The sequence below is a fragment of the Ochotona princeps genome, unplaced genomic scaffold (assembly GCF_030435755.1).
Source record: "Ochotona princeps isolate mOchPri1 unplaced genomic scaffold, mOchPri1.hap1 HAP1_SCAFFOLD_121, whole genome shotgun sequence".
NCBI lineage: Eukaryota > Metazoa > Chordata > Mammalia > Lagomorpha > Ochotonidae > Ochotona > Ochotona princeps.
This window is the reverse complement of record NW_026696772.1, coordinates 165340-190170: the sequence shown is the minus strand read 5'-3', so window position 1 is coordinate 190170 and position 24831 is coordinate 165340. Positions and strand designations below refer to the sequence as shown.

General features: G+C 65.1%; 2 protein-coding genes across 6 annotated transcripts; one reads left to right on the top strand and one right to left on the bottom strand.

Moving 5' to 3' along the window:
* Nucleotides 1-3473: 3473 nt before the first annotated feature.
* On the top strand, nucleotides 3474-9228 carry DGAT1 (diacylglycerol O-acyltransferase 1). Of its 3 annotated transcripts, XM_058659466.1 has the most exons (17): nucleotides 3474-3704; nucleotides 5508-5595; nucleotides 6536-6576; nucleotides 6664-6749; nucleotides 6830-6882; nucleotides 6961-7066; nucleotides 7383-7487; nucleotides 7578-7640; nucleotides 7738-7841; nucleotides 7917-7955; nucleotides 8033-8074; nucleotides 8145-8189; nucleotides 8260-8372; nucleotides 8447-8512; nucleotides 8612-8699; nucleotides 8781-8843; nucleotides 8918-9228. In XM_058659466.1, the coding sequence occupies exons 1-17, from the start codon at nucleotides 3505-3507 to the stop codon at nucleotides 9068-9070; spliced, it is 1455 nt and encodes a 484-aa protein (XP_058515449.1). In that variant the 5' UTR covers nucleotides 3474-3504; the 3' UTR covers nucleotides 9071-9228. The 3 variants fall into 3 exon arrangements, with proteins under 3 accessions (XP_058515449.1, XP_058515450.1, XP_058515451.1); XM_058659467.1 differs by lacking the exon at nucleotides 7578-7640; XM_058659468.1 differs by lacking the exons at nucleotides 7383-7487; nucleotides 7578-7640.
* A 360-nt stretch (nucleotides 9229-9588) lies between these two features.
* On the bottom strand, nucleotides 9589-24816 carry HSF1 (heat shock transcription factor 1). Of its 3 annotated transcripts, none has more exons than XM_058659459.1 (14): nucleotides 24529-24816; nucleotides 13371-13479; nucleotides 13111-13247; nucleotides 12893-13017; nucleotides 12199-12274; nucleotides 12057-12118; nucleotides 11875-11971; nucleotides 11657-11787; nucleotides 11273-11542; nucleotides 10875-10955; nucleotides 10357-10462; nucleotides 10221-10286; nucleotides 10086-10128; nucleotides 9589-10006 (listed from the first exon to the last, which is right to left on the bottom strand). In XM_058659459.1, exons 1-14 carry the CDS (start codon nucleotides 24643-24645, stop codon nucleotides 9801-9803), a joined length of 1626 nt encoding a protein of 541 aa, XP_058515442.1. In that variant the 5' UTR covers nucleotides 24646-24816; the 3' UTR covers nucleotides 9589-9800. The 3 variants fall into 3 exon arrangements, with proteins under 3 accessions (XP_058515442.1, XP_036354202.2, XP_004580830.1); XM_036498309.2 differs by having other exon boundaries at nucleotides 10086-10152; nucleotides 24529-24815; XM_004580773.2 differs by lacking the exon at nucleotides 10875-10955 and having other exon boundaries at nucleotides 10086-10152; nucleotides 24529-24813.
* Between the last annotated feature and the right edge of the window lie 15 nt (nucleotides 24817-24831).

Genomic DNA, 24831 nt, shown 5'->3' with positions numbered 1-24831 from the left:
CAATAGGGTCCCGAGGGGAGACCCACCTCCCCACCCAGCCCGCTCCTCTCCTCTCCAGGGTGCCCCCAGGCTTTCTCCCAGCAATAGGGTCCACGAGACCCAGAACCGAACCTCATATCCGAGTTGGGTCTCTGAAGGGGAGGGTAGCGGGAGGCGGGTTCGGGGTGGGGTGGGGCAGGGCGCGCCCTCCTCCCTCCTCTGCGCGAGCCTCAGGTCTTCCCTCCCCGCGCCCCTTCCCCAAGCCGTCCAGGGCTTCCTCCGCCGGGCGGGCGGGCGGGCGGGCGCGGGAGCGGCCTTGGGAGGCGGGGTCCCTGCCCGCCGACCCCCGGGGGATGGGACGGCGCGTCCCCTTCGGAGCCGCCCCTGACCCTCGGCTAAATCCGAATTCTTCCAGCCCGGCTCGCCGGGAATGTTAACGACGCATATCGAATCGCATGGACACCCCGGCCCCCTCGGACCCCAGCCCCGGGCCCCCTCCCTCGCTCCCGGGGCGCTCGCTTCCAAGGGCGGCCCCGGGGCCCGACAGGCGGGCGCGGCTCTGGCGCTTGCACACCTCTGTATTCGCTTTGCGGGTAAAGCCCCCGGAGGGGCGCGGACGCGTCGGGGTCCTCTCTTTCTCTATTTGTTTTATTGATGAACCGATTGCACTCGGGTCAGGGACGGGGGTGAGGGGCTGTGTGCTCGGGGGTTCCCGCCGCGCGCCGGGCGCAGCCTCCGGGGAGCCCCGGACCCGCCCCTCCCTCAGCTGCCAACTTTCTGCCCGCCTATGCCAAAGCCTCGCGGCGACCCCGCCCCAAGGGCCCGCGCCATTGGCCGCCGCCTTCGTGACGCCACTGCATGCAGCCCCGACCCCCCGCCCGACCCTCTCCCCGGGGCTGCCCGCTCCCCTGGTCCCCTAGTTAGTCCGATGCCGACCATAGAGCAATAATGCGCACTGCATGCGAAGCTGCCGCCGCCTCTAGAGTTACTGAGAATCAGGTATTCCTCGCCCGCCCCATAGGCCCTAGATCAGGGACGCTGCGCGGGGCCGGCCGCGCAGACTTTCTCCCCTCCCTCCTGCCCCGTCCCGCTTCCTCTCCACGGCAGAGCCCGGCGGGGGTCTCGGGCCTGGGGGGAGTCCCCCACCTCCGAGAGACGCCCTTCCCACTGCCTCTGCTCGTCCATCACTCACCGATCGCTCCTGGGCACCTGCTGGGCCCGTGGGTGCGTGCGCCCGGGCCTCAGCGGCCTGTGGGAAGGTGCGTGTCCGCGATGGAGAGCCAGCCCTCTCCGTGGCTCCTCCGGGCCCTGCTCTGCGTTCCCGGCTCTGCCTCGGGCCTCAACTCAGGCAAGATGAGCCCAGGGCCTCGATCCCCCAGCTCGAGGACCACTCCCACACACGCACACAGCCCACCCTCCAGTCCCACCAGCGCCAGGGACCCCTGGCGGGAAAAGGTGCAAACCTGAGGGTCGCGCACCCCCATCCCGGAGGCCCGCACCGGGCGCAGTGAGCGCAGGCCCGGCCCTGTCCCGTCGGTGCCCCCGCGGTCGCGTGAACACACCCCCCAAGCCCCCAATCCTGTCTGCCTACCTGAGGAGAAGGCTCGAGGGCCGTGGGCCGCCAGGGTCCCCCCGCTTCTCCGCACACCCCGCCGCCGTGGAAAGCCATGGGCCCCCTTCCGCCCGCCCCACCCCCATAACGAAGCAGCACAATAACCGACTTAGCGAATTCAGGTAGAAGGAACCTTTAGCTAGCACCTGTTTTGTACTATTCTACAAGTAGGGCCCGAGGTGCGGGGCCCTCGGTGGGGGTCGCGGCCGCCGGCCCGGCCCTGCCCCCCCACCCCCGCCTGCGCCCCGCCGCCTTGTACACAGATTCCCCACCCGGATCTGGCCGGGATTTTTACTCGGGCCGGCCCCTCTTCTGCCCCCGTTTGGGGCTGGGCCGGCCGGACAGACGGACGGACGGACCGACCTCCTTCCTAAGCACAATAGCACCAGCGCCCCGAGCGCCGCACCTCCTCGAGGAGAATAAACGCCACTCTTGATACTAACTGCTGTCCTGCTGTCCCGCGTCCGTGCCGGGCTGGGCTGTCCTGCTGTCCCACGTCCGGGCCAGGCTGCCGGAGTGAGTGTGTGTGTGTGTGGGGGGGGGTGGCTCCACCTGGACCCTCAGAGGCTGGCACGTCGTACTGGCAGGCTAAGCAGCTCTGGGGTGAGTTGACCCCTGCCAGAGTGGTGGCAGGAGAAGTAAGGGCAGTGCCCGTGGAACCTCTGTCCTTCCTGGGCAGCCTGACTCGCATACCTGTCAGCCACAGGTGAGGCCTCGAGGTGCTGCTGCCCGTGTCCTCGGCTTGCCTAAAGTATACTCCTCGGGTGCCTGAGACTGCCTCCAAGGCCGGCTGGGCAGGCTGTGCCGCGCTCCCACAGCACCCCTGGGTGATGGGGGAAAGCCAGGGAGGGACAGGGCCGGCGCCACACTGCGGCCAGGCCCACGGTCTTTGGGCTCATGATCGCCCAACCAGGGCCAGCCCTGGGGAAGATGCCCAGGCCCAGCTCATGGAAAGCCAGGTAGGCAGCCCAGGTGGCACGTGGAGGTTCTGGGGTGCCCCTTTGGAGGTCTGGAGGTCACTGCGGGCTGGAGCGTCTGTAGGAGTGAGGAGTCAGTGGCCTGGCTCTCCTCCTTTTACTCCCCACCCCAGGGCTAGGAGGCATGGCTGCTCTGTGGGGACTCGGCTGGACCCAAGCCTTCTTGAGAACAATACTGGAGCCATCCCTTGCCAAGCCTGTCCAGGCGACAGCTCAGGGACTGTTGGCCACTCCCTGCACCTGACGGGCACCGTGGAGGCAAGCATCTCCTTCCCAGGCCTGACCAGCCCTGGGGGCTCAGCTGGCTACTCCCCTGAGGCTCCCAGGGGCAGTGAGGGCAAAGGCGGCCTTCCAGACCATCCGTGGACACAATGCCCAGGCTGCTTACCACCACCGTGGGGTGGCCTCCACCTCCTCGTGCCTACCCCACCCTTCTCTGGCCTCTCCCTGACGTCTGGGTGGTCACTGGCTGGCTGGACCTAACTTTGTGTGGCTGCAGGCTGGTCCCTGCGGCTGAGTGGCGCACGTGGCCGCACACCAAGACCCTGCCCTCGTGTGGGCCAGCTCCTGCTCGCCCTGCGCGCTGGAAGGCGGCTCGGACGCGGGGGCGGAGCCCGGAGCAGGCGCGCAGCCCTCGGGAGCTGCATCCCGGCCCGCCGACTTCTCCGCCCGCGCGCCCCCGGCTCAGGGTCCTGGGGTGGCCAGCGCTGGCCGGCCTGCGCGCCGAGACTACAAGCCCCAGGCTGCCGCGCGCGCGCGCGCGCGCGCCCGGCCCCGCCCCCGCCGGCCGCGGGCTACAAATGGGCGCTCCCGCCCCGCGCGGCAGAGGCGGGCAGCTCGGGCGCAGCGGCTCTGGTGCGGGGCGGGCGGTCAGGACGCGGGGCGCAGGCCTCGGGCGCCGCGAGGCGGGAGGGCGGCGGGGCGCGGGCCGAGGCCATGGGCGAGCGCGGTGGCGCGGGCGGCTCCCGGCGCCGGAGGGCCGGTCCGCGACCTTCGGGCCAGGGCGGCGGGCCCGCGGCGGCGGAAGAGGAGGTGCGGAACGGGGCAGCGGGCCCCGACGTGGGCGCCGGCGGAGACTCGCCGGCCCCGGACAGGGACGGAGACGCCGACGCGGGCAACGGCCAGTGGGAACTGAGGTAGCGGCCGCGCCGGGCGCCGGAGCTGGGGGAGGGCCGCGGGCGCGCTGGGCTGTCGGGGGGACGGGGCCTGGACGGGTGACGGCCTGCCAAGGTCACCCGCGCATCGTCAGGTGGGTGCGAGGCCCGTGAGGGGCCGCCCCCGCCGGGGGCCCGTGCTTGGGGTGCCCGCCGCGCACCGGTCCTGGCTGGCTGGATGACGGACCCGAGGGCTCCCCAGTCACCGGAGGGGGCACCCCACCAGGTCTTCCTTCGTACCCAGGGTCCTCGAGAGGAAGTGGGCAGTGGTCACTTGGATGAGTGAGAACTGGGCATTGTGAGGTGCAAGCCCTGTGACTGCCCTCGGGGTGCTCCCTGGTGAGCCTGGAGATAAGATAATGAGGGGAGCAGTGTGGACAAAGGTCACCCCAGGGCCCAGAGGCGCCCTGGGGGAGGAGAGGGCCTCTGGGCCCCTCTGTGAGGAGGGGTGTGGGGTCAGGAGTCCTCTGGGGGGCGTGGCGGTGAGGCAAGGGTCCTGGGCTCCAGTCCAGGGGTGCCTTGGCTGACCTGCCCCCCTTGCTGGCCTGGGCTGCTCCCTGCCTTCCTCGTGGCTCTTCAGCCCCCAGCCCTCCCCTCACTTCCTGCTCAGCCTGGGCTCCTGCCCCGAGGCCAGGGGAGGCCTCGGCCTGCAAGGTGCCCCAGGCAGGACCTGCCAGTTCCAGGGCCCTTGGGGCTCTTCCCCTATCCTGCAGGGTCAGGGGAGTGGGGCGGGCGCTGGGTCCCCGCTGATCTCTGCCTGGCCCTGGACCTTGAGGTTCCTGGGTGACGCCCACCCTTGAGGGTGAGCCTGCTGCCCAGGAGGGGGTCAGGCTGCCTGGAGGGCAAGCCAGGAAGTAGCAGTGAGTGTGGGACAGCGAAGCTTGGGCAGGCTATTCAGTGGGTGAGAGGGTGGCAAGGATGGCTCTGGGCGCCACTGGCCAGGCATGCTGCTCTGTGCCAGCTGTTCCCGGGGCCTGCCCTCTAGCCCACTTGCTGCTGGCTGCATTGGCCAGCCTGGACCCTGTGGACATGCTCACCTGGGTCGGGGGCCTTGGCCTGAGGGAGTGGGGTGCTCCGGGTTGGGCTTGCCCAGGGATGGGTTGGGGGCCTTGGGGTCCAGCAGGGGTGATCGAAGGCTTTGTAGCATCAGCTGGCATTGGCTTTGGGAGCCTCTGTGTGGTGGCCCAGCACAGGTGCGGTTGAGCCAGGCCCAGGCCTGAGGCTGTGTGGGACAGTCAGGACGGTCAGGCTGAGGAGAGGGGCAGGTGTGGCCGGAGTCTGGGATCCACAGGGGTGGCACAGGGTCGGGGGTGGAACACGGACTGCTGAGAGGGGCTCCCTGCGGGCATGTCTTCCTCCCTGGTGCCAGGAGGCGTGTCCTGAGGGAGAGAAGGGCTGGACTCTTACCACAGAGGGGCCTTGCTCAACGGGCCCCAGGCTTCCTGCAGGCGCTGTAACTGGAGGGCACAGGCCCTGCTCCCGTTGGCCCTGACCCAGCCCAGTGGGCTCTGTGGGCTGGGTGATCAGCTGGCCTCAGCCTGGGTTCCTCTGCCCGCTGGGGTTCTGTGGGCACAGTGGTGAGGGCCTCGTGGCATGATGAGTAGCCGGATGGGCCAGCTGAGCAAGGAGGACCTGATTTTCACCCTCTGTCACTATAGTGGCTAGTGGTACCAGAGTCCACAGACATCGGAGACATGGACCTCCCCAAGGCCCTGAGCAGGAAGGAGGGGAGGACACACCCGCTGCCGGCCACTTGCCCCTCACTGCCGGCCTCCTGCCCTGTAGGTGCCACCGTCTGCAGGACTCGCTCTTCAGCTCTGACAGCGGCTTCAGCAACTACCGGGGCATCCTGAACTGGTGTGTGGTGATGCTGGTGAGTGGAGTGGGCCTCTGGCAGGGGTGCAGGTCTCCAGCCTCACTGTCCCCTGTGGTCCTGAATGAGGCCTGGTACCTGTGGTATGCTGGGGCTGCCAGCCGATCCCACAAGCATTTGGGGTGCAGGCTCAGAGGGGTAGGTTAGGGCACAGGCCTGTTGGGACCCATGTTGAGCCTGGCAGATGCGGCTGCGTCCTCTCTCAGCCTGCTGTGGTCACCCTCTGCGAGCTGCCCTGTACAGTCACAGCATCCAGGGAGTGGAGTGGGCCTTGGGCCATGACCCCATGCGGCTTGGCCACAAGAGGTGGGATGTCCGTCCGTTCTGCAGGGCGCCCTGGGCTTCTTGCCATTGCCCCGCAGCCTGGCCTGTGAACCGCCTGCCAGCTCAGGGCCCTCTCACTGGTGTGGACTTTAATGGTTGGGTCAGCTCTTGCTCAGGGCTGGGCCTGGCGGTCCTGTGAGACGAGGCGAGGGCAGCCTGGCTCCGCTGGGCCCCACGTCTGGTGTGGTTGGCGTCTGAATGGCCCCCTCTGGACCTGGAGGGCGGCAGGAGACCAGGCATGGCGGGGCCGACTCCTTCCTGTCACCCTCTGCCGCAGTGTCTTGCCACAGGCTGGACACCACGGGCACTTGCCCTGCTGTGGGGGGTGGCAGCCTGGACCCTGGACACCATGGTCACTTGCCCTGCTGTGGGAGGGTGGCAGCCTGGCCCCTGGGAGGGCGTGGCCCGCCTTGCAGAGCCTCCGTGTGGCAGGGTGTCCGTGGGCTGCCTAGTTACCATGGGTGGGGGCTGGTTGGGTGGGGGCTGGTGCCACAGTGTCTCCCTCGGTGTGATGGGGACTGGTTGACTCCTCTGCCCCGTGGAGGAGTGGGGTGAGGTGGTCGGAGTCTGATGGGGACCCCACCCGAGCAGCTGAGTCCTAGCCTGTGTCTTGCAGATCCTGAGCAATGCAAGGCTCTTTCTGGAGAACCTCATCAAGTGAGTGGTTGGAGCAGCCCAGCACTGCTGCCCTGGGCCCCCAGGCCGGGCCTGGAGCTGGCTCCTGAGGTGCCTCCCTGCCCCCAGGTATGGCATCCTGGTGGACCCCATTCAGGTGGTGTCTCTGTTCCTGAAGGACCCCTACAGCTGGCCGGCCCCGTGCCTGGTTCTTGGTGAGCGGGGCTCCAGGAGGGCCTAGGGGACGGCAAGGGCTGCCCAGGGCCTGAGCCTGCTCAGCTGCTTCTATCCACAGTGGCCAACGTCTTTGCCGTGGCTGCGTTCCAGGTGGAGAGACGCCTGGCAGTGGTAAGCCGTGCCTGCACCCTCCCTGCCACAGCCATGGGATCTGGCCAGGCAGCCCTGCTCAGTGCCCTGTCCCCTCAGGGTTCTCTGACGGAGCCAGTGGGGCTGCTGCTGCATGTGGCCAACCTGGTCACCATTCTCTGCTTCCCGGCGGCTGTGTCCCTGCTGGTGGAGTCCATCACCCCAGGTGCGCCTGTCCGCCTGCTGTCCAGCCTGGCCTGGGCCTCTGGGCCCCGTCCTGAGCCCCCCTCTCCACAGTGGGCTCCATGGGGGCTCTGGGCCCCGTCCTGAGCCCGCCTCTCCACAGTGGGCTCCATGGGGGCTCTGGGCCCCGTCCTGAGCCCGCCTCTCCACAGTGGGCTCCATGGGGGCTCTGGGCCCCGTCCTGAGCCCGCCTCTCCACAGTGGGCTCCATGGGGGCTCTGGGCCCCGTCCTGAGCCCGCCTCTCCACAGTGGGCTCCATGGGGGCTCTGGGCCCCGTCCTGAGCCCCCCTCTCCACAGTGGGCTCCTTGTTGGCGCTGGCCGTGCACACCATCCTCTTCCTCAAGCTCTTCTCCTACCGGGACGTGAATTTGTGGTGCCGCCAGCGCAGGGCCAAGGAAACTGGTGAGGCTCGCTGGGGTGGGCTGCAGGGGGCGGGGCCTCGGCAGTGGCTGCCCGCCTGGCCTTCCCCTTTGCATTGTCCCGTGTCTGCAGGAAAGGCCCCTGGGGACGCAGCCCAGTCCACTGTGAGCTACCCGGACAACCTGACCTACCGTGGTGAGGGCAGGGGGGTGGGGCTGTGTGGGGCCGAGGGTGCCAGCCCCGCCCTCCCAAGATGCGGTCAGCCTGCCCCTCACTCCTGCTTTCCTCCCAGATCTCTACTACTTCCTCTTTGCCCCCACCCTGTGCTACGAGCTCAATTTTCCCCGCTCCCCGCGCATCCGGAAGCGCTTCCTGCTGCGGCGGCTCCTGGAGATGGTGAGGCCAGGTCAGGGCGGGGGACCTGGGTTGGGGTCCTCTGGGCCCGGCTGAGGTGTCTGGCTCTCCCTGCAGCTCTTCTTCACACAGCTCCAGGTGGGGCTGATCCAGCAGGTGCGTGGGCCAGGCTGTGGGGCCAGGGATGGGGAGGGCCTTGGCAGAGCCACAGCTGACCCTGTCTCCTCCTGCAGTGGATGGTCCCCACCATCCAGAACTCCATGAAGCCCTTCAAGGTGAGCAGGGGCTCCAGGAACGGGGTGGGCGCGGGGAGGACATGGGTGCTGAAGGAGCCTCTCCTCACAGGACATGGACTACTCACGCATCATTGAGCGCCTGCTGAAGCTGGCGGTGAGCAGGGGCACAGGCAGGGTGGCCGTGCAGAGCCCGGAGCCCGCACACTGAGCTGCCTCCCTCGCAGGTCCCCAACCATCTCATCTGGCTCGTATTCTTCTACTGGCTCTTCCACTCGTGCCTCAATGCCGTGGGCGAGCTCATGCAGTTTGGAGACCGCGAGTTCTACCGGGACTGGTGGTGGGTGCCCAGGGCGGTGCTGGGGGTGGGCTGGGGCCCCGCGGACCCTGACAGCTCCGTCCTCTAACCCCTAGGAACTCGGAATCTGTCACCTATTTCTGGCAGAACTGGAACATCCCGGTGCACAAGTGGTGTAGCAGGTAGCTGGGCGTGGCCTGGGTGGGCGTGGCCTTGACTGTGGGGGCCTGGGTGGGCGTGGGCTCAGCTGGGCCCCCTGCCCATGGCTGCTCCTCCTGCAGGCATTTCTACAAGCCCATGATCCGGCGGGGCAGCAGCAGGTGGGTGGCCAGGACAGGTGTGTTCCTGGCTTCAGCCTTCTTCCACGAGGTCAGTGCTCCTTGGGGCACCTACCTAGGCTCTGGGCAGGGCGGCCCTCGGGAGAGCCTGACTCCTTCTCCCCCACTCCAGTACCTGGTGAGCATCCCCCTGCGCATGTTCCGCCTCTGGGCGTTCACAGGCATGATGGCTCAGGTGAGCAAGCGCCCAGAGCTGCCCCCATGTGCCCTCCCCAGGGTCGGGGCTGACCCATCTCCCTGTGTCCCCAGCTGCCGCTGGCCTGGCTCGTGGGCCGCTTCTTCCGGGGCAACTACGGCAATGCGGCTGTGTGGCTGACGCTCATCATCGGACAGCCAGTGGCTGTGCTCATGTATGTCCACGACTACTACGTCCTCAACCACGAGGCCCCGACGGCGGCCTGAGCTGCCCCCGACCTGCCCTGGAAAGGCTTCGCCCCCATGGGGCCTCCTGGGCTTCCCTCAGGGAAGGACACTGACCAGGACACCCTCAGCTGTGCAGGGCTGGGTGCCCCTGCCTGGTCAGTGTGAATAAAGTGCTGCCCACAGCAACTCCCTCTGCCTGCTGGAAGCCTGGCTGGCTTGTCTGGGTGACACCCTGTAGGCGGGAGGGTCTCGGGCCATCAGGGAGGCTGACTGGTAGGTGGGGGTGGGGGCCAGCTTGGCCCATCCCTACCACAGCACACCTGGGGTGTGGTGGGGGCCGCCCACCCCCTGCAGCCTGTCTGCCCCCAGACTTCAGGCCAGTTACTGCAGGTGTCCCAGCTCTCCCGCAGTGCACAGGGCCTGTGGCCAGCAGTGCAGTGGGCAGGCCCTGACCGGTGCCCAGGGCGCTCCTTGCACCCAGCTCCCCCTGGGGGCAGGAACCACAGGAAGCAGCAGCTTGAGCCTGTCCCTTTATGCGTCTGCCTGTCCCGGGACACACACATCCGCCTGGGGGAGGGGAGGGGGCTCGTGAGTAAAAAGCCAAAATACAACTTTGCTGTGGGTGGCCTGCAGGCTCAGTCCAGGCACGGCAGAACCACCACACACTGGGAGGGGCAAAGGCAACTGTGGCTCCCAGCCCGCCGGCCCAAAGCAGCCCGCCGCTGGGGCGGCAAGCAGATGGGCGGGCGGCCCGGCTCCTCCAGGCCCTCTAGGAGACAGCAGGGTCCTTGGCTTTGGGGGGCTCGGAGCCGGTGAGCAGGGATATGGTGGGGTCGTCCGAGTAGTCCTCTCCTTGGGAGAAGTAGGAACCTTCGCCGAGCTCGAAGAGGACGGGCAGCTCGCTGCTTCCCGTGTCCACGGCGTCGGGGTCCAGCAGGAGCAGGGGCTGCGCTGTGTAGTGGACCAACTGCTTCCCTGTGGGGTGGGGTGGGGTGGTGAGTGGGTAAGGGCAGGGCCAGGCAGGGGCTGGCAGGGGAGCAGGAGCCAGGCTCACCTGAATCGGGGCCGTTCTCGGCCTCCAGGGGCCTGGGGGGCTCCTGGGGAGACAGCAGGTCCTGGATCTGTGGGGGCGATAAGGTGAGGTTCCCGCTGGCCCCGCCCCCACCCCCTCCCTCCTACCCCCACGCACGCTGGCCAGGCTGCTGTCCAGGTCGGGCAGGTTCATGTCCGGCAGAGTCACCGAGGGGCTGAACAGCTGCAGGAGGAGGGAGGGTGTTAGGGCTTGGCGGGGGCGGGGTGGGGGGGGGGCAGGTGGGCTGACTCACGTCCAGCAGGGCGCTGGTGTCCACGCTGAAGCCGTGGCTGCTCAGCATGCTCTGCAGGCTGTCCAGGTTCGAGTCCATGGCGTCCAGGTGGTCACTGAGCTCGTTCCTGGCCCAGAGTGAGTGGGTGGGTGAAGCAGCGGCCCAGGACCTGCCCAGCGTGCTCCCAACAGGGTCCCCCCGGGGCCCGGCATGCGCTCGGGCAGCTCTGGCCACCAGGGCGGCGTGCATGTCAGTTGGGGCTGCCGGGCCCAGGTGCGGAGCCTGATGAAGTCTTGCCACTGCCCTTGGGGGACCCAAGCGAGCTGGGGGGTGAGCTCCCGGGGCCACGCAGGCCCTCCCTGCAGGGCTGCAAGGAGACTCCCAGGGAACTGGCTGGTCAACTCAGAGACCCATGTCCTGCCTGCACGGGCAGAGCTGGGCAGGGCCTAGTGCCTCACCCTGGCTGGGCTGGGTCTGTGGCTGTGGGAGGGGCCCGAGCTCGGGCAGAGCCCTCCCTCCCCCGTGGGGGCAGCGCTAACCCTGGCTGGACTCGGCCATGCAGAAAGGAGGGGCAGGGGAGGAGGCGGGCGACCCCAGACATCTGTGGAGTGCGAGCCACACTGCAAGATACAAAGACAAGAGCCCCCATAGCGGTGGGGGCCAGGCAGGCACCGCTGCCTCAGGCTTAGCTGCTGGGCAGGGCCCGGCGTACCACCTCCTACCCCATGCAGGAGGGCAGGGCGGCAGGGCAGCGGCATGGTCCTGCGGCCGCCAGGGGGTGCTCCAGGAGCACTGGGGCAGGGGCCACTGATCGTCCCCAGCCTGCCTCTGTAGTGCTGGTGGCCACCCACCGGCCCTCCCTTCAGGGACAGACCTGAGCCCTGCCTGCCCTCCACAAGTGCCGTAGCCCAGGGCCCTGGGTTGGAGTGGCACTCACTTGTCCAGGCAGGCTACGCTGAGGCACTTCTCGGGGGTGGGGGGCGGTGGGGCCGAGGGGGGGCGGCCTCCCACGTCCGGGAGGGCAGCAGCTGAGGCGGCTGCAGGGCCATGCTCACTCTCCCACAGGATGGAGTCGATGAAGGTGTCTGGGGACAGGGGGGTGTCCACAGAGGATGGGTGCCCAGGACTCGCCTCTTCCACCCGAGGGCTCCGTGGTGGGCTGGGGGGCTCCTCCTTGACCCGCACCAGGGGGCTGCGGGAGAGTGGCCTGCACAGTGGGCGAGGACGGTCAGAACAAGTCCCCTGACGCCCTGCCTCAGGGGGCACTGGACACAAGGCGAGGCCTGTCAGTGGGAACCCCCCACCTCCACCCTGAGCCCACCTCTCGTCTGCACTGGCACTCGTGGAGCCCAGCGGGCTGCAGGGGGTCAGCTCCGTGATGTCGGAGATGATGGGTCCGGAGCTGGTGTCCGTCGTGTAGAGGCTGGAGCTGCTATAGGCTGGGGCTGGGGCCTGCAAGAAGAGGCGGGCGGTTGCCTGTCACCTGAGCCCGGGCCAGCACCCGTCCCACCTGGCCCCCGGCAGGCCCCCGGCGCTCACCGCGTAGGGGCCGGCCCCGGGGACGTGCTCCAGGGAGTACTGCCGGCCGTACTTGGGCATGGAATGTGCAGAGCTGCTGTCATTCAGCATCAGGGGGCTGCGGGGAAGGGGCGGGGTTAGCAGCCGCCCCAAGCCCATGGGGCCCAGGCCTGGACGCAAGGTGCAGGGGCCCAGCCTCTCACATCTTTCTCTTCACCCCCAGGATCCGGTTGGACTGCACCAGTGAGATCAGGAACTGGATGAGCTGTGGGGAGGGAGGACTTGGTCACTCCGGGGCCACCTCTGGGAGAGTGGGGAGGGGTGAAGGAGCCACCTTGCCCCCACCTTGTTGACAACTTTCTGCTGCTGGGCGTGCTTCTGCCGCAGGCTGGCCACTTCGCGCCACAGGGCCTCGTTCTCGCTGCAACACACAGGGCCGGAGTTGGGCTGGGGCACGCGGCTCCTGGCTCCCAGCCTGTCTCCACTGCTCTGGGGCTAACCCCCTGGGGGCCCTGCACCCTTGAATGCTGCCCCCACCAGAGCCGAGGGAACAGGTTCCAGCTCACGTGCCCGCACAGGCCCAGCTGGGCCCGACAGTGACGTCTGCTGTGTGGACACGTGACCCACTGGCCATGTGGGCCGGGTATGTGCCCATACATGTCTCACCAGAGCAGTGCTCGTGGCCTCCTCAGGTGTCACAGTCCCCAGTGTGGGGCATCACGCCCTGGGCCTCTCCCTGGTGGGTGAGGCCAGCTGCCTGAGCACCCAGACTAGGGGACCCCCAGAACCCTGGGGCCCTTGTCAAGGAGTGAGCCACAACCTTGACCACGAGCTGCCGGGCTTCAGACACAAGCGGGAGGGTGTCCTGGCCAGGCCTGGGTGGAGGCCCGGGGAGCAGGCCAGGGGTTGCAGGGGCAGTGGGAGTGCCGGGGAGGGGAGCACGGAGCCTTGTTGGTTCTCAGCCCGGGCAGCAAGCAGCGATCAGGGCACTGGCACTGGCCACCCCTCCCCAGGGAAGGCAGGGTAGGGTGTCACCTACTGCTTCATAGCCAGCAGCTTGGAGTCCATGCACTCCTGCTTGCCCTTCATGAGCTGCACGTCCGTCAGCAGCTTGGTGACGCTGTCCTGGCGTATCTTGATGTCCTCACTCTTCAGGGTGGACGCCTGGGTCCCAGGGGACGGGGAGTCAGGGAGATGGCCCCCGCCAGGCCTGCTGGGGGGAGGGCCCTGGGGCGGGCAGGCAAGGTGGCCACTCACGCTGGTCACTTTCCTCTTGATGTTCTCGAGCAGCTGCTCCTGACCACGCAGGAAGCACGGATGCTGGAACTCGGTGTCGTCCCTCTCGGGCTTCACCAGGCCGCCCTGCTCGATGCGGACCACCTTCCGGAAGCCATCTGCGCATACGAGGGGGTAGCTTGGCTTCAGGCTCTCGCCAGACCCCAGCCTGGCTCTGTGTCCCGCACGAGAACCCTCCCCGGGCAGAGGCACCGGTGGCCGGCCTGCAGGCGGTCACTCACACATGTTGAGCTGCCGCACGAAGCTGGCCATGTTGCTGTGCTTGAAGTACTTGGGCAGAACCTCCTTGGCAAACTGGCCCTGGTCGAACACGTGGAAGCTGTTCCCGCTCTGCCGGAGACAAGCAGTGGTCAAAGGTGAGCAGGCGGCGTGGGGCCACCCTCCCAACACCTGCCTCCCGGGCTGCACTGCGCATGCCCCTTGACAAGAGGTGCAGGTGTCGTGTGGCCAGAGGGGGGGCTCCCAAGACGAAGGCTTCGTGTTCAACAGCACCCCTGCCCGCAGCCCATCTGCTGGGGAGTCACCAGATACAACTCCCACTGGAGGGGTGACAGGAGCCCAGCCTCCTGGCACAGCTGGCAGTGTACGTGAGGGGAGGGTTGGTACAAGCGGTTGGGCATGAGAAAGAGCCAAGGCCCTGAGGTCTGGTCGGGACTGGCATGCCTCTAAACCTCCCGAGAACAGGGGTGGTGCAGCCGGCGGAGCCCACAGACCGGAGCTGCAGTGATGGGGGTGGGACGCAGCACAGCCCACCGCAGGAGTTGCTACGAGGCACCTGTTCAGAGACCGGTCAGGGCCTGTCTGCTGGGCAGCTCTCTGCAGACTCCCCAGGCAAGGTCGCTCGTCTCTGGCGACAGGAAGCTGTCCCAGAACAGAAAGGCCTTTTCCCTAAGGAGTATGTGGAGACGCTATAGGACCCTTCTCTCCAGAGAGGCAGAGCGTCCCACCCACTGGTGCCACACAGCTGCACCTTGGGTGCCCTGAGCTCGGGAAAGCCCTCCGCCTAGACACAGCCCCGCAGTGACAAGGCAAGGGGGAGGGGACCCACAAGCAGCCAAGAGGAGCCAGCAGACACGGCCTGCACTGAGTCAGGTTCAACGGCAACAAGTCCTGGGGCCGGTGCCCTGAGGCTGGGGAGCCCGGTTAGTGGGCTCCTGAAGACAGCTCCTTTGTGACTACACTATCGAGAGGTCATCGCCAAAGGAACCAACGACACAGGAGCACTACATGGAGATGTTGGAGCGAAAGGTCGGGGGAGAACTTGCAAAAGCATTATAGAACTCGGAGCAGTGGTCACAAAGAACTGGGAAGGCACCGTGGCCTGGCGGCTAAAGTCCTCGCCTTGAACGCGCTAGGATCCCATATGGGCGCCGGTTCTAATCCTGGCAGCCCCACTTCCCATCCAGCTCCCTGCTTGTGGCCTGGGAAAGCAGTCGAGCATGGAAAAAGTTAAAAAAAAAAAAAAAGATTGTCTGGTGTGAGGGGAGCATCAAGGAGAAGCACCCAGCGAGTGGCCCAGTGGCTTGGGAACGTGCTGGAAGAGGATGTGTCCGTGGGAAAGTGGACAGGTGGCCCTGGAACGTGCTGGAAGAGGCGGCGGCCGTGGGAGAGTGGACAGGTGGCACTCCCCAGAGGGAGTGAACCAATGGCCGTGAACTCTATACTAATGAAGACGTCCTGAGCGTGGCAGCCACGTGTCGCTGACCGTGCAGGCCAGAGTGGTGCGCACTGAGACGCTGGCTGGGCCGACAGGACCCTACGCCCAGCAGAGCTGGGTGCCCAGGGAATGGACCAAGCTTACTGAAACCTTGTCCAGTCTGGAAACTGCCGTGCAGGCGTGTGACACACACACTTGCTCCAACTCCTGAGACTGAGGGTCTGTCGCGGCCCAGGACCCTCAGTGCCATCACCTGAGTGTCTCATCCAGCCCCCAGCCTCTCTCCTATACTGCAAGGCATGGCAGGCATGTGAGGGGGCGAGATGGTCAGGGAGCAGGGCCAGGGCTGCTCCAGCCAGCCAGGACAGCACGGGGACCGAAAAACACCAGGAACACCAGGGATGACCGTGCCTGCACCGGGACGAGCAAGCAGCAGACAGGCTTCGGGGTCACAGCGAGGGGCAGAGCAGGACCGCAAGTCCTGGTCGGCCATGGCGGGACAGGACGCGGACTGTGATGGAAGAACCCAAACGCTGGTTCACCAGTCCATGTGGACCAGCAGCAAGGAGGGACGTGAGGATGCAGGCTACACAAAGATGGAGTCAAGCCAGAGGAGCTTGCCAGGAAACCTGCAACATCACCTCACAGGTATTAACTTAGTTCATCTTTGACTGGGCCAGGCTGGAGCCAGCAGCCTCTTCCTGGTCTCCCGCGCAGGTGCAGGGTTCTAAGGGTTTAGGCTGTCTAGCACTGCTTTGGCCACAAGCAGGGAGCTGGATGATGGGTGGAGCAGCCGGGACATGACCTGACGCCCACACGGGGTCCAGAGTGGCAGGTGGCAGCCGTAGCCCCTAGGCCAACACTCGCCTCATCTCTGCTCTCGCTCCTAAGATCTTCCACCAACCGGCTCACTCCGCAGACATGCACAGTAGTTGAGGTGGGCCAGGGTGACAGGAGTGGCTGGAACTCCAGGTGAGTCCCTCATGGGGCAGCAGGACTGCCCTGCAGCAGCCCGACAAACAGGCTTACGTCAGAGCCTGCTGCGCCCAGTGCACTTCCTGTCAGGCGTCTCCAGCATGTTGAGACAGACCTGTGTGCCGAGCCAGCACCACTTGCTCTGTGCCGACAGCTTCAGCCCTTCCTGGGGCACAGGACTGCTGCAGGTAGGGCCGTCCCGACGCAGAGCGAAGGGCTCGTGCCAGGTACGACCTGAGCCTCTGGAGGGCAGATTCCAGGAGATAACTGCAGGGCTTGGCTCAATGGCTCAATTGGCTAATCCCCCACCTCCAAGCACCGGGATCACAAATGGGCATCAGGTCGTGTCCTGGCTGCTCCACTTCCCAGGCAGCTCCCTGCTTGTGGCCTGGGAAAGCAGTTGAGGATGGCCCAGAGCCTTGGGACCTGCACCCACAGGGGAGACCGGTCAGAAGAGAATCCTGGCTTCAGTTCAGCTCAGCTCCAGCCACAGCAGCTGCTTGGGGAGTGAGCCATCGGATGGAACATTTTCCTGTCCTTCTCTCCTCTCTGTGTATTTCTTTCCAGTGAAAATAAATAAATCTTAAAAAAAAAAAAAAAAAAAAGAAAGAAAGAAAAAAAAAGAAGAGAGGCGCCTGCAAGGCGTGGCCTGGGGCAGCGCTTCCCCTGTTAGAGTGAGGGGCCAAGTTCTCCCCCAGTTCCGACCCAGCACCTGCGGGCACCTAGTGCCCAGGTTGCTGGGCAGGGCCTGACCCAGCCCCGAGCACTGGAGGAATGAATCAGTAGATGAGATCTGGCTCTGCCTTTCAAATTCAACTGCAAACCACTTGTAGGACGGGAGCTGGGCGGGTGCTCCCTGTGCGCTCAGGCCTGCCAGGTCACTGTGGCCCCTCAGGCTGGGAGCACTGGACCGAGCACTGGGGCATGCTGGCTACTCTCCCCTGTGGATCTGCAGTTGGGTCCACTGCGCTGGGGCTGCACCTGCAGCCACCTACCCCCAGAGTGCTCCCTGCCTCACGGGAGGTGTTTCTGGAACCGGCCCTTCTCCCAGAAGGTAGACGCAGCTCGCCCAACCTAACAGGGGGCAGTCCCCAAGTGTCCCCCACACTCCCTGCTGCGACCATCACATGAGCACTGGTCCAGAGCTGGACAGACTCCAGCGAGAGGACTGGAACCTACTGGGATGGTGACAAAGGCATGACGCGTGGGGAGCGGGGCCAAGCCCAGAGTGGACATGAGCTGGGCAGGCTCAGCTGCCTGGGTCCTGCCGTTCATGCAGAACGCCCAGATGGAGTTCTGGGTGCTGGCTCTGGCCTGGCCAGCCCTGGTTGTGGAGGGAAAGTCTTCCTCCTCGCTCCCTCATTCTACTGTTATTTCAAGTAAATGAAACTAAGTAAACATTAAAATTAAAAGAAAAAAAAGCATCCTGGAGAAGTCCCAGTCATCTGGGTGGTAGGTTGGAGGGTGCCATGGGGAGGCCTGTGGCTACAGGTGCAGCAGGGCCACCTGGAGGCGTGGGGGGCAGTGGCCGAGTCCAGCACACAGGGCCGGGATGGGCTGCGGGCAGGGGCCATTCGGCCTCTCCTCCCCTAAGTCTGTTTTCTCTCTCTTTCAAAAGACTTATTTTATTTTTATTGGAAAGTCAGATATACAGAGAGGAGGAGAGACAGTGAGAAAGATCTTCCATCTGATGATTCACTCCCCAAGTGAGCGCCACGGCTGATGCTATGCTGATCCAAAGCCAGGATCCAGGAACCTCTTCCCGGTCTCCCACACGGGTGCAGGGTCCCAAAGCTTTGGGCCGTCCTCGACTGCTTTCCCAGGCCACACGCAGGGAGCTGGATGGGAAGTGGAGCTGCCAGGATTAGAACCAGCGCCCATATGGGATCCTGGTGCGTTAAAGGTGAGGACTTTAGCTGCTAGGCCATGCAGCCGGGCCCTGTTTTCTTTCTTAGAATGGCTGTTTCTGATGGTCATTATCATTTATTTACACAGCAAACACACAGAGAGGTCTGTCACATGCCACTTCACACCCCAAAGCTCCCAGAGAGCTGGGGCTCGGTCGGTCAGGCTTAACTCAGCTGTCAGGAGTGCAACGCGGTCTCCCACCTGGGGCGAGGGGCACCCTCACAGTGCCCAGCAAGTGCAGATGAGACCCGAAGCAGGCGTCCAATGTCTGCCCCTTTTTTCCTTCCCAATGCTGCTCATGCCTGTAGGATCCACTCGGAGGCTTACGCACCAGCGCACCCAGACACTGGCCACACACACTTCTGTGTAGGCCCAGTTCTCTCTCAAGACTTGTACGTTGAACTGCTGGGCCTTCCACACAGGGCTAGAGGCCCACAGGCTCAGATGCGGTGCACCTTGGTGTGAGGGCAGCCAGCTGGGGGTGCTGGCGAGCCCCTGCCTCAGGGCCGAGGTCTGGTGTGGTGCCCACATTCCGTAGCAGCGATCCAGGGCCGAATCTCGACTCGGCTTCCCACTGGACTTCTGCCTGCAGCCACACAGGAACCTGCACGCGGTTCCAGCTCATGATCTTGGCTGACAAGTGAACCAGCTGAGGGCAAATCTAAAACCTAAATATAAGTCCTTTCTCATAAAAAACGAAACAAATCCCAAGAACTCCTCCTGAGCTGCCGGAGGTGGCTGAAGTTCTGGGCTGCAGCGATGGTGTGGCAGGCCCATCCTCCACCCTGTGGTGCTGGCAACCCAAATGCGTGCTGGTTCGTGTCCCAGCTGCTCCACTTCCCATCCAGTTCCCTGCTCATGGCCTGGGAAAGTAGCAGAGGATGGTCTAAAGCCTTGGGACCCTGAACCTGTGTGGGAGACCCAGAAGAGGCTCCTGGCTACTGGCTTTGGATCGGCACAGCTCTGGCCATTGTGGCTTGCCGAGCGAAGCAGCAGCTGGAAGATCTTTCTGTGAGAAGGAGATCTTCTCGCCTGACAGCGTTAGCTTTTTCCTGTTTCATGCTTCTGCCCAGACTGAGCCACAGGCAGGCTTGCGTTGCCTTCATCTGTGGCCTGCTGGCCTGGTCCTGCACTGGGCTGAGCAGGCCACCTGCCACACACAGATGACCTCCCTGTCTGCAGCCACTCCCGCCGGTCTTGATCCACACAGCGTCACAGCTCAGTCCCACCTCCAGAAGGAGCGGGTCCTCCCATGCTCTTCAGACAGCACTTCGCAGTACTGTCCTGGCCCTGCATGTGTCTCTCCCTCCATGGGACCCAGGGAGTTCTGAGCGGCCAGGGGAGGGCACGTGCTGGCGGCCGGGGAAGAGCTGGGCTGGCTGCCGGCCCACAGCGCAAGCCCCGAGGCGGCCCTCCTCCGCAGGTGAGCGCTGAATCGCTGCCAGCCCCTCGGATACCTGCAGCCTCGAGCAATCAACTCTCACACCTGAGCTAACAACCACCTGTGGTTTCGGGCCATTAAGTGCGGAGGCAGCGGCCACACAGCAGCCGCAAGACAAGCAGGCACGCAGTTCTCTTACTCCTCAACGCTAGACTCTTCAACAGCTGGTCTCACAGTACTCAGACAACACGTTCCACACACTGCCCCTGCTCCTATGTCCTCGCTAAACCCGTTCACTGCAGTGCTCTTCACACAGCCCCTGGGGCTTCCAAGTCAGCAGGCACGCCGGCGGGCCAGGCGGGTTTAGAGCCCCCATGGTTCCGATGCGACTCCTGTGCTGTCCACCACCAGAACACACCCTGCAAGGGCCGCTGTGGCCTTCTGTTGCCATAGACTCACCCCTACCATGAGGGCGGGAGCCTGGCCCCGCGTGGTGGGCCGAGCGTGGGCAGACACGCTCAGCAGGGCGGGAGCCTGGCACCCCGTGGTGGGCCGAGCGTGGGCAGACACGCTCAGCAGGGCGGGAGCCTGGCCCCGCGTGGTGGGCCGAGCGTGGGCAGACACGCTCAGCAGGGCGGGAGCCTGGCCCCGCGTGGTGGGCCGAGCGTGGGCAGACACGCTCAGCAGGGCGGGAGCCTGGCACCCCGTGGTGGGCCGAGCGTGGGCAGACACGCTCAGCAGGGCGGGAGCCTGGCACCCCGTGGTGGGCCGAGCGTGGACAGACACTTCCTTTGCCCACCTTGTTTGTTTTTCTTTTTAAGTTTTGATGCTGCCTGAACAGTAGACAAGCGAGCCGGCCCATGAGGAGCACTAACTGCATGGGGAGAGGGTCGAGGCCTGGGGGAAGGTGGGTGGGACAAATGCTTCTGATTTCCCTTTTCTCCTCTTTTCTCCTGTATCTGGGGGTGGGGGCACCTCGTCTGCCAAACTCCATCAGTGTTGGGGAATGAGGCTGTCCACTCGATTTCAAGTTAGAAACCCGATGTGGAGAGTGTCTGAGGGCTTGCCCGGGTGGTTTTGACACCCGACATCACATCTGTGTGTTTCACTGCTCCAAGCTTGAGGAAATCCTCCCCAGGTCCGCTGGCTGACAGCCCACCCGGTGCATCCACTCACCCAGACACCTACTGCCAAAGCTCAGCCAGGAGTTGTCCAACCTGTCTGCTCTCCGTCTCCCGACGTGGCCAAATGAGCTGGCCAGCCCGTCCCCCACGTGCACCTGGGTACGCTGTCCACTGCACAGGCATCAGCAATGGAGAAAGTCCAGTCCTGATATGTGCATTCCAAGGTTGGACCACAAATCCTGTGGTTCTCCCTGTGGCTGCACTTTTGAGTCCAGTGGTCCAGTTGAGGTGTCCCCCCAAGAAACCTCACCTGGGGTGACCCCCGACCTGACTCGCACAGGCCAGCCAGCACAGGGTCCAGTTCAGTCCGTCACCCGCGTCAGCCTATGCACACTGCTGATTGTAGTTGCCTGGTCAGGCCCAGCCCCAGCCCCACGTCCCATGCCAATGGGTGCTGCTGCCTTGTCTAGCCTGGCCTGACCCCACTCCAGCTCTCCTGCACACCAGCGTTTCCCTACCAGGCTCAGTCCAACAGCACTTGCACCCTGTCCTGGCTCTGGTCACACCCACAGATTTTTTTTTTTTAAATATTTATTCATTTTATTACAGCCAGATATACACAGAGGAGGAGAGACAGAGAGGAAGATCTTCCGTCCGATGATTCACTCCCCAAGTGAGCCGCAACGGGCCGATGCGCGCCGATCCGAAGCCGGGAACCAGGAACCTCTTCCGGGTCTCCCACGCGGTTGCAGGGTCCCAATGCATTGGGCCGTCCTCAACTGCTTTCCCAGGCCACAAGCAGGGAGCTGGATGGGAAGTGGAGCTGCCGGGATTAGAACCGGCGCCCATATGGGATCCCGGGGCTTTCAAGGCGAGGACTTTAGCCGCTAGGCCACGCCGCCAGGCCCACACCCACAGATTTAAAGGTCTCTGTCCCAGTCGTTTTCAGAGGCTTGTGTGTGAGACTTTCTGGTCTGGCTGTCTGCTGTTCTGCTTGAAACGTATCAGTCTTCAGACGGAAGATGTGAAGGCTTTTACAAAGTCTGGGAAACTTTCCTTTTTCATATTTATTTGGAAGGGAGACAGACAGACAGACTTTCCATCCTTTGGGTCATTTCCCAAATGTCTGCAATGGCCAGAGGCTTCTTCCAGGTCTCCCCCATGGGCGCTGTCCTCTGCTGCCTTACCAGGCGCATGAGCAGGAGTTGGGTCACAGTGGGGTAACCAGTAATCTAACCAGAATCTATCCAGATGACAGTGCTGAGGGCAGCAGCCTGGGTCCCCTGGCCTCTCCTGACGTCATCTGGTGAGGTTCTGTCAATGCTGGCCAGTCTTCCCGTCTCTAGCTCTTATTCTGATGCCTCGGGGTGCCCTCGTCACAGCACAGCAGAGCAGAGCCCACAACATACCCAGATCTCCTGCCTCGGGGTGCCCTCGCCACACCTCAGCCCCGCCCCCACACCCAGATCTACCCCCCCTGCCCCCGCACGGTAAGCAGCGAGTCTCCTGGGTCTTTCCGATTTCAGATCTGGTCGTCCTGGCTGAGCTGACAGCCATGCGGGCAGCTTCGTCCCTCAGTACAGATGTCCCTGACGTCCTCTCGCAGCCAGCTGTGGCCATCACACTTGCAGGAGCCCGAGCAAGGATGGCCACTTGCTCCCCTGCACTGTTGGAACAAGTGTGGCCACGAGTGCTGCCCCTGCTGTGGTCACAGCCCTGCCCCACAGGTCCTTGGAGGGGAAGGTGTGTGCACCACTCGGCTCTAGGCCTGGAGGGGCTGCCCCCCGCCCCCATGCTCTGTCTCTTGCCTGCTGGCTTCTCTGCTCTACATCCCCCCGTCCAAAGGCAGAGTTCCACAAAGGAGAGGAGTCTAGCTCGAGCCAGCTCTTCCACTCGTTGCTACTCCCCAAATGGCCTCAACGGCTAGAGCTGTGCCGGTTCAAAACCAGGAGCCGGGAGACTCCTCTGGGTCTCCCATGTGGGTCCGGGGTCCAGGAACATGGGCCACCCTCTGCTGCTTTCCCAGGCTACAAGCTTGGAGCTTCGAGGGAAGTGGAGGAGTGCCCACACAGGATGTCAGCGCCGCAGGCAGAGGCTGGGCCTGCTACACCGTGGTGCTGACTCCTCTCAGCTGTTTATTGGATCCTGGACACAAGAAATCCACGCCACTGCTGAGTGTTGAGTTCAGGCAGGGGGAAGTCTGGGCCCCTAGGCCCTTGGTTCACAGTGCTAGATGGGCCAGGCTTCTGGGGTCCCTGGCACCTGGCGCCCCTGCCTGGGCCTTCGGCATGACCATGGGGCAGCTGGTAAGACGGGCTTACTGGCTGTGGCCCCTGCCCTGTTGGTCAGTCCTTCTTGGGTGTAGTGAGGAGCTGGCCGAGGAGTTGGGAGCAGGCGACGCCAGGCCCTGCTGTCTGCATTCACCGTGGGCAGCACCAACACCTCGGCACGGCCACAGAACTCTGTGTCTGCTTGTCCCCAGTCTCCCCCAGGGGGGCCCGCCCTGCGCAGCCGGGCAGCAATGTGTGGCAGGTGCTCTGAGTCCTGAGGCACAGGAGCGTTCAGCACCAAGGGCACGTGTGGGGTGAGGGAGCCGCAGGTGGCCACAGGACACGGCGGCCCACCCCAGGCCCACTCTCTTTGGTTCCAGGTGTGTCCTGCAGGGGCTGGCCTCTCCCTCGGCTCAGGGCCCACAGGCCTGAGGGCTCCAGTCAGCCAGACACCTTGCAGGGGGTTCTGCAGGTCCCTCCCCAGGCCTTTCGCCCAAAGGGGATGTGGTGCTCGGCAGGTGGCCTAGGTGTGGCCATCCCCCATTCCTGTCCTCCAGGAGGACACCCGCAGGACAGTGTGGGGCCTGCCTTGTCTTTGCATCTGCCACCTGCTTCTCTGTGTCCTTAGACAAGGGAAAGTGGGCCTCATGTGAAACTCGGGATAAAACCGTGAATGCGAGCAGGCTCAGGGCCAGGCGCTTCCCCAGGTCTCCCACGCGGTGCAGGGCCAAGGCTGGGCCGTCCTCCACTGCCTTCCCAGGCCACAGTTGGGAGCTGGATGGGAAGTGGGGCAGCTGCTGATCAGCCTGCCCAGGTTTCTACATCTGACCATGCTAATACCTTCCTGATACCTGAGAGCCCCATCTCCTCACTGACAGATGAACAGATCACACAGTAAGCTTCGCCCGGTACCACACAGACAGGGAATGGTGGCAGGCACAGGAGAGGCTTGTAGGATCACTGGGTGACGCTGCCCAGGGCCTGCCAGGGCCTGCCAGCCCTGTGACAATGAGCTCACCCATGAAGTGTAACCCGTCCCAGGGACAGCCGGCTCCTCCAAGGTCTCCTGCTGCCCTGAAGCCGAGGACTACGGCCGGCCTGGGAGGTGCCCGGGGCCTCTGCCCTCACGCTGCCAGCCCCGCTGGGCCACACAACGCCTCCCTCAGTTCCTAACGTGTTAAGATACACAAGCTGTGTGCAATGCCACACCCAGGGGAGCTAAACCAGGGTAGCTTTATTACTTAAAACAGGTAGAGAGAGAGATCTTCCACTCACTGGAATGCTTTCCAGATGGCTACAATGGCCAGTTAGGCCAAGGAGAACCCAGGAGCCTCCTCTGGTTCTCCCACATTGGGGGAGGGTCCCGCGGCTTTGGCCTGTCCTCTCCCACTTCCCCTGTCCACCAGCAGGAGCTGGATTGGAACTGGAGCCACTAGGCCTGGAACCAGCGTCCAGGTGCATTGCTGGCCTGACTAGCTGCGTTGTGGCCTGGCCCTGCTGGCATCCTGCGCAGAACTGGTCAGCGGCTCCCCGACCGAGGGGCTGCTCCTGAGAGGGGCCTGTTCATGAGCCCCTCTGGGCTGCGGGGGTCCACTCACATAGCAGGCCACTTACTCACTACATCCCTTCGCCAAGGTGACCAGAGCCACCCTGTCGTGCAGCCCCGCGCAGGAGGGCACTATTGTCCACTGCCCGTTCACCAGCCCCTCTCTGACCGCTGACCTCACAGCAGGCCACCCGCTCACCACGTCCCGGTCCAGCAGGCTCCACACCCCCGTCCAGCCCTGTCCAAGCGGGTACCGCTGTCCGCTGCCCTTCACCAACCCTTCTCTGCCCGCTGGGCTGCGGGGTCCCCTCACAGCAGGCCACCCGCTCACCAGCCCTTCCGCCAAGGTGACCAGCGCCGCCCTGGTCCAGCAGGCTGCACACCCCTGTCCAGGCGGGCGCCCTGCCCACTGCCCGTCCACCGCCGCCCCAGCAAGGCCACAGGTGACGGCCCGGCACGCCCCCATCTCCCGAGGCCTCGGCCGCGCGCAGGCCGGCCGGCCCCCCCACGCCCCTCACCGGGCTCCAGCAGATGAGCGCGTCCGTGTCGGGGTCGCTCACGAGGGTCCAGAGCTTGGTCAGGAAGGCCGGGACGTTGCTGGGCCCCGCCGCGCCGGGGCCCGCGGGCAGGTCCATGTCGGTCGAGGCCGGCGAAGCGGGGGCAGCGAGCAGGGGCCGAGGGCCGGGCTAGCGCCGCCGCCGCGCCTGCCGCCCGGGCCGCGCCGCCGCCCGCTGCGCACACGCAGCGCCCGGGCCTCGCATGGCCGCCGCCATCTTGCGCCGGGCGCGCTCCCGCCGGCGCCCCGCCCCGCCGTGCGCCTG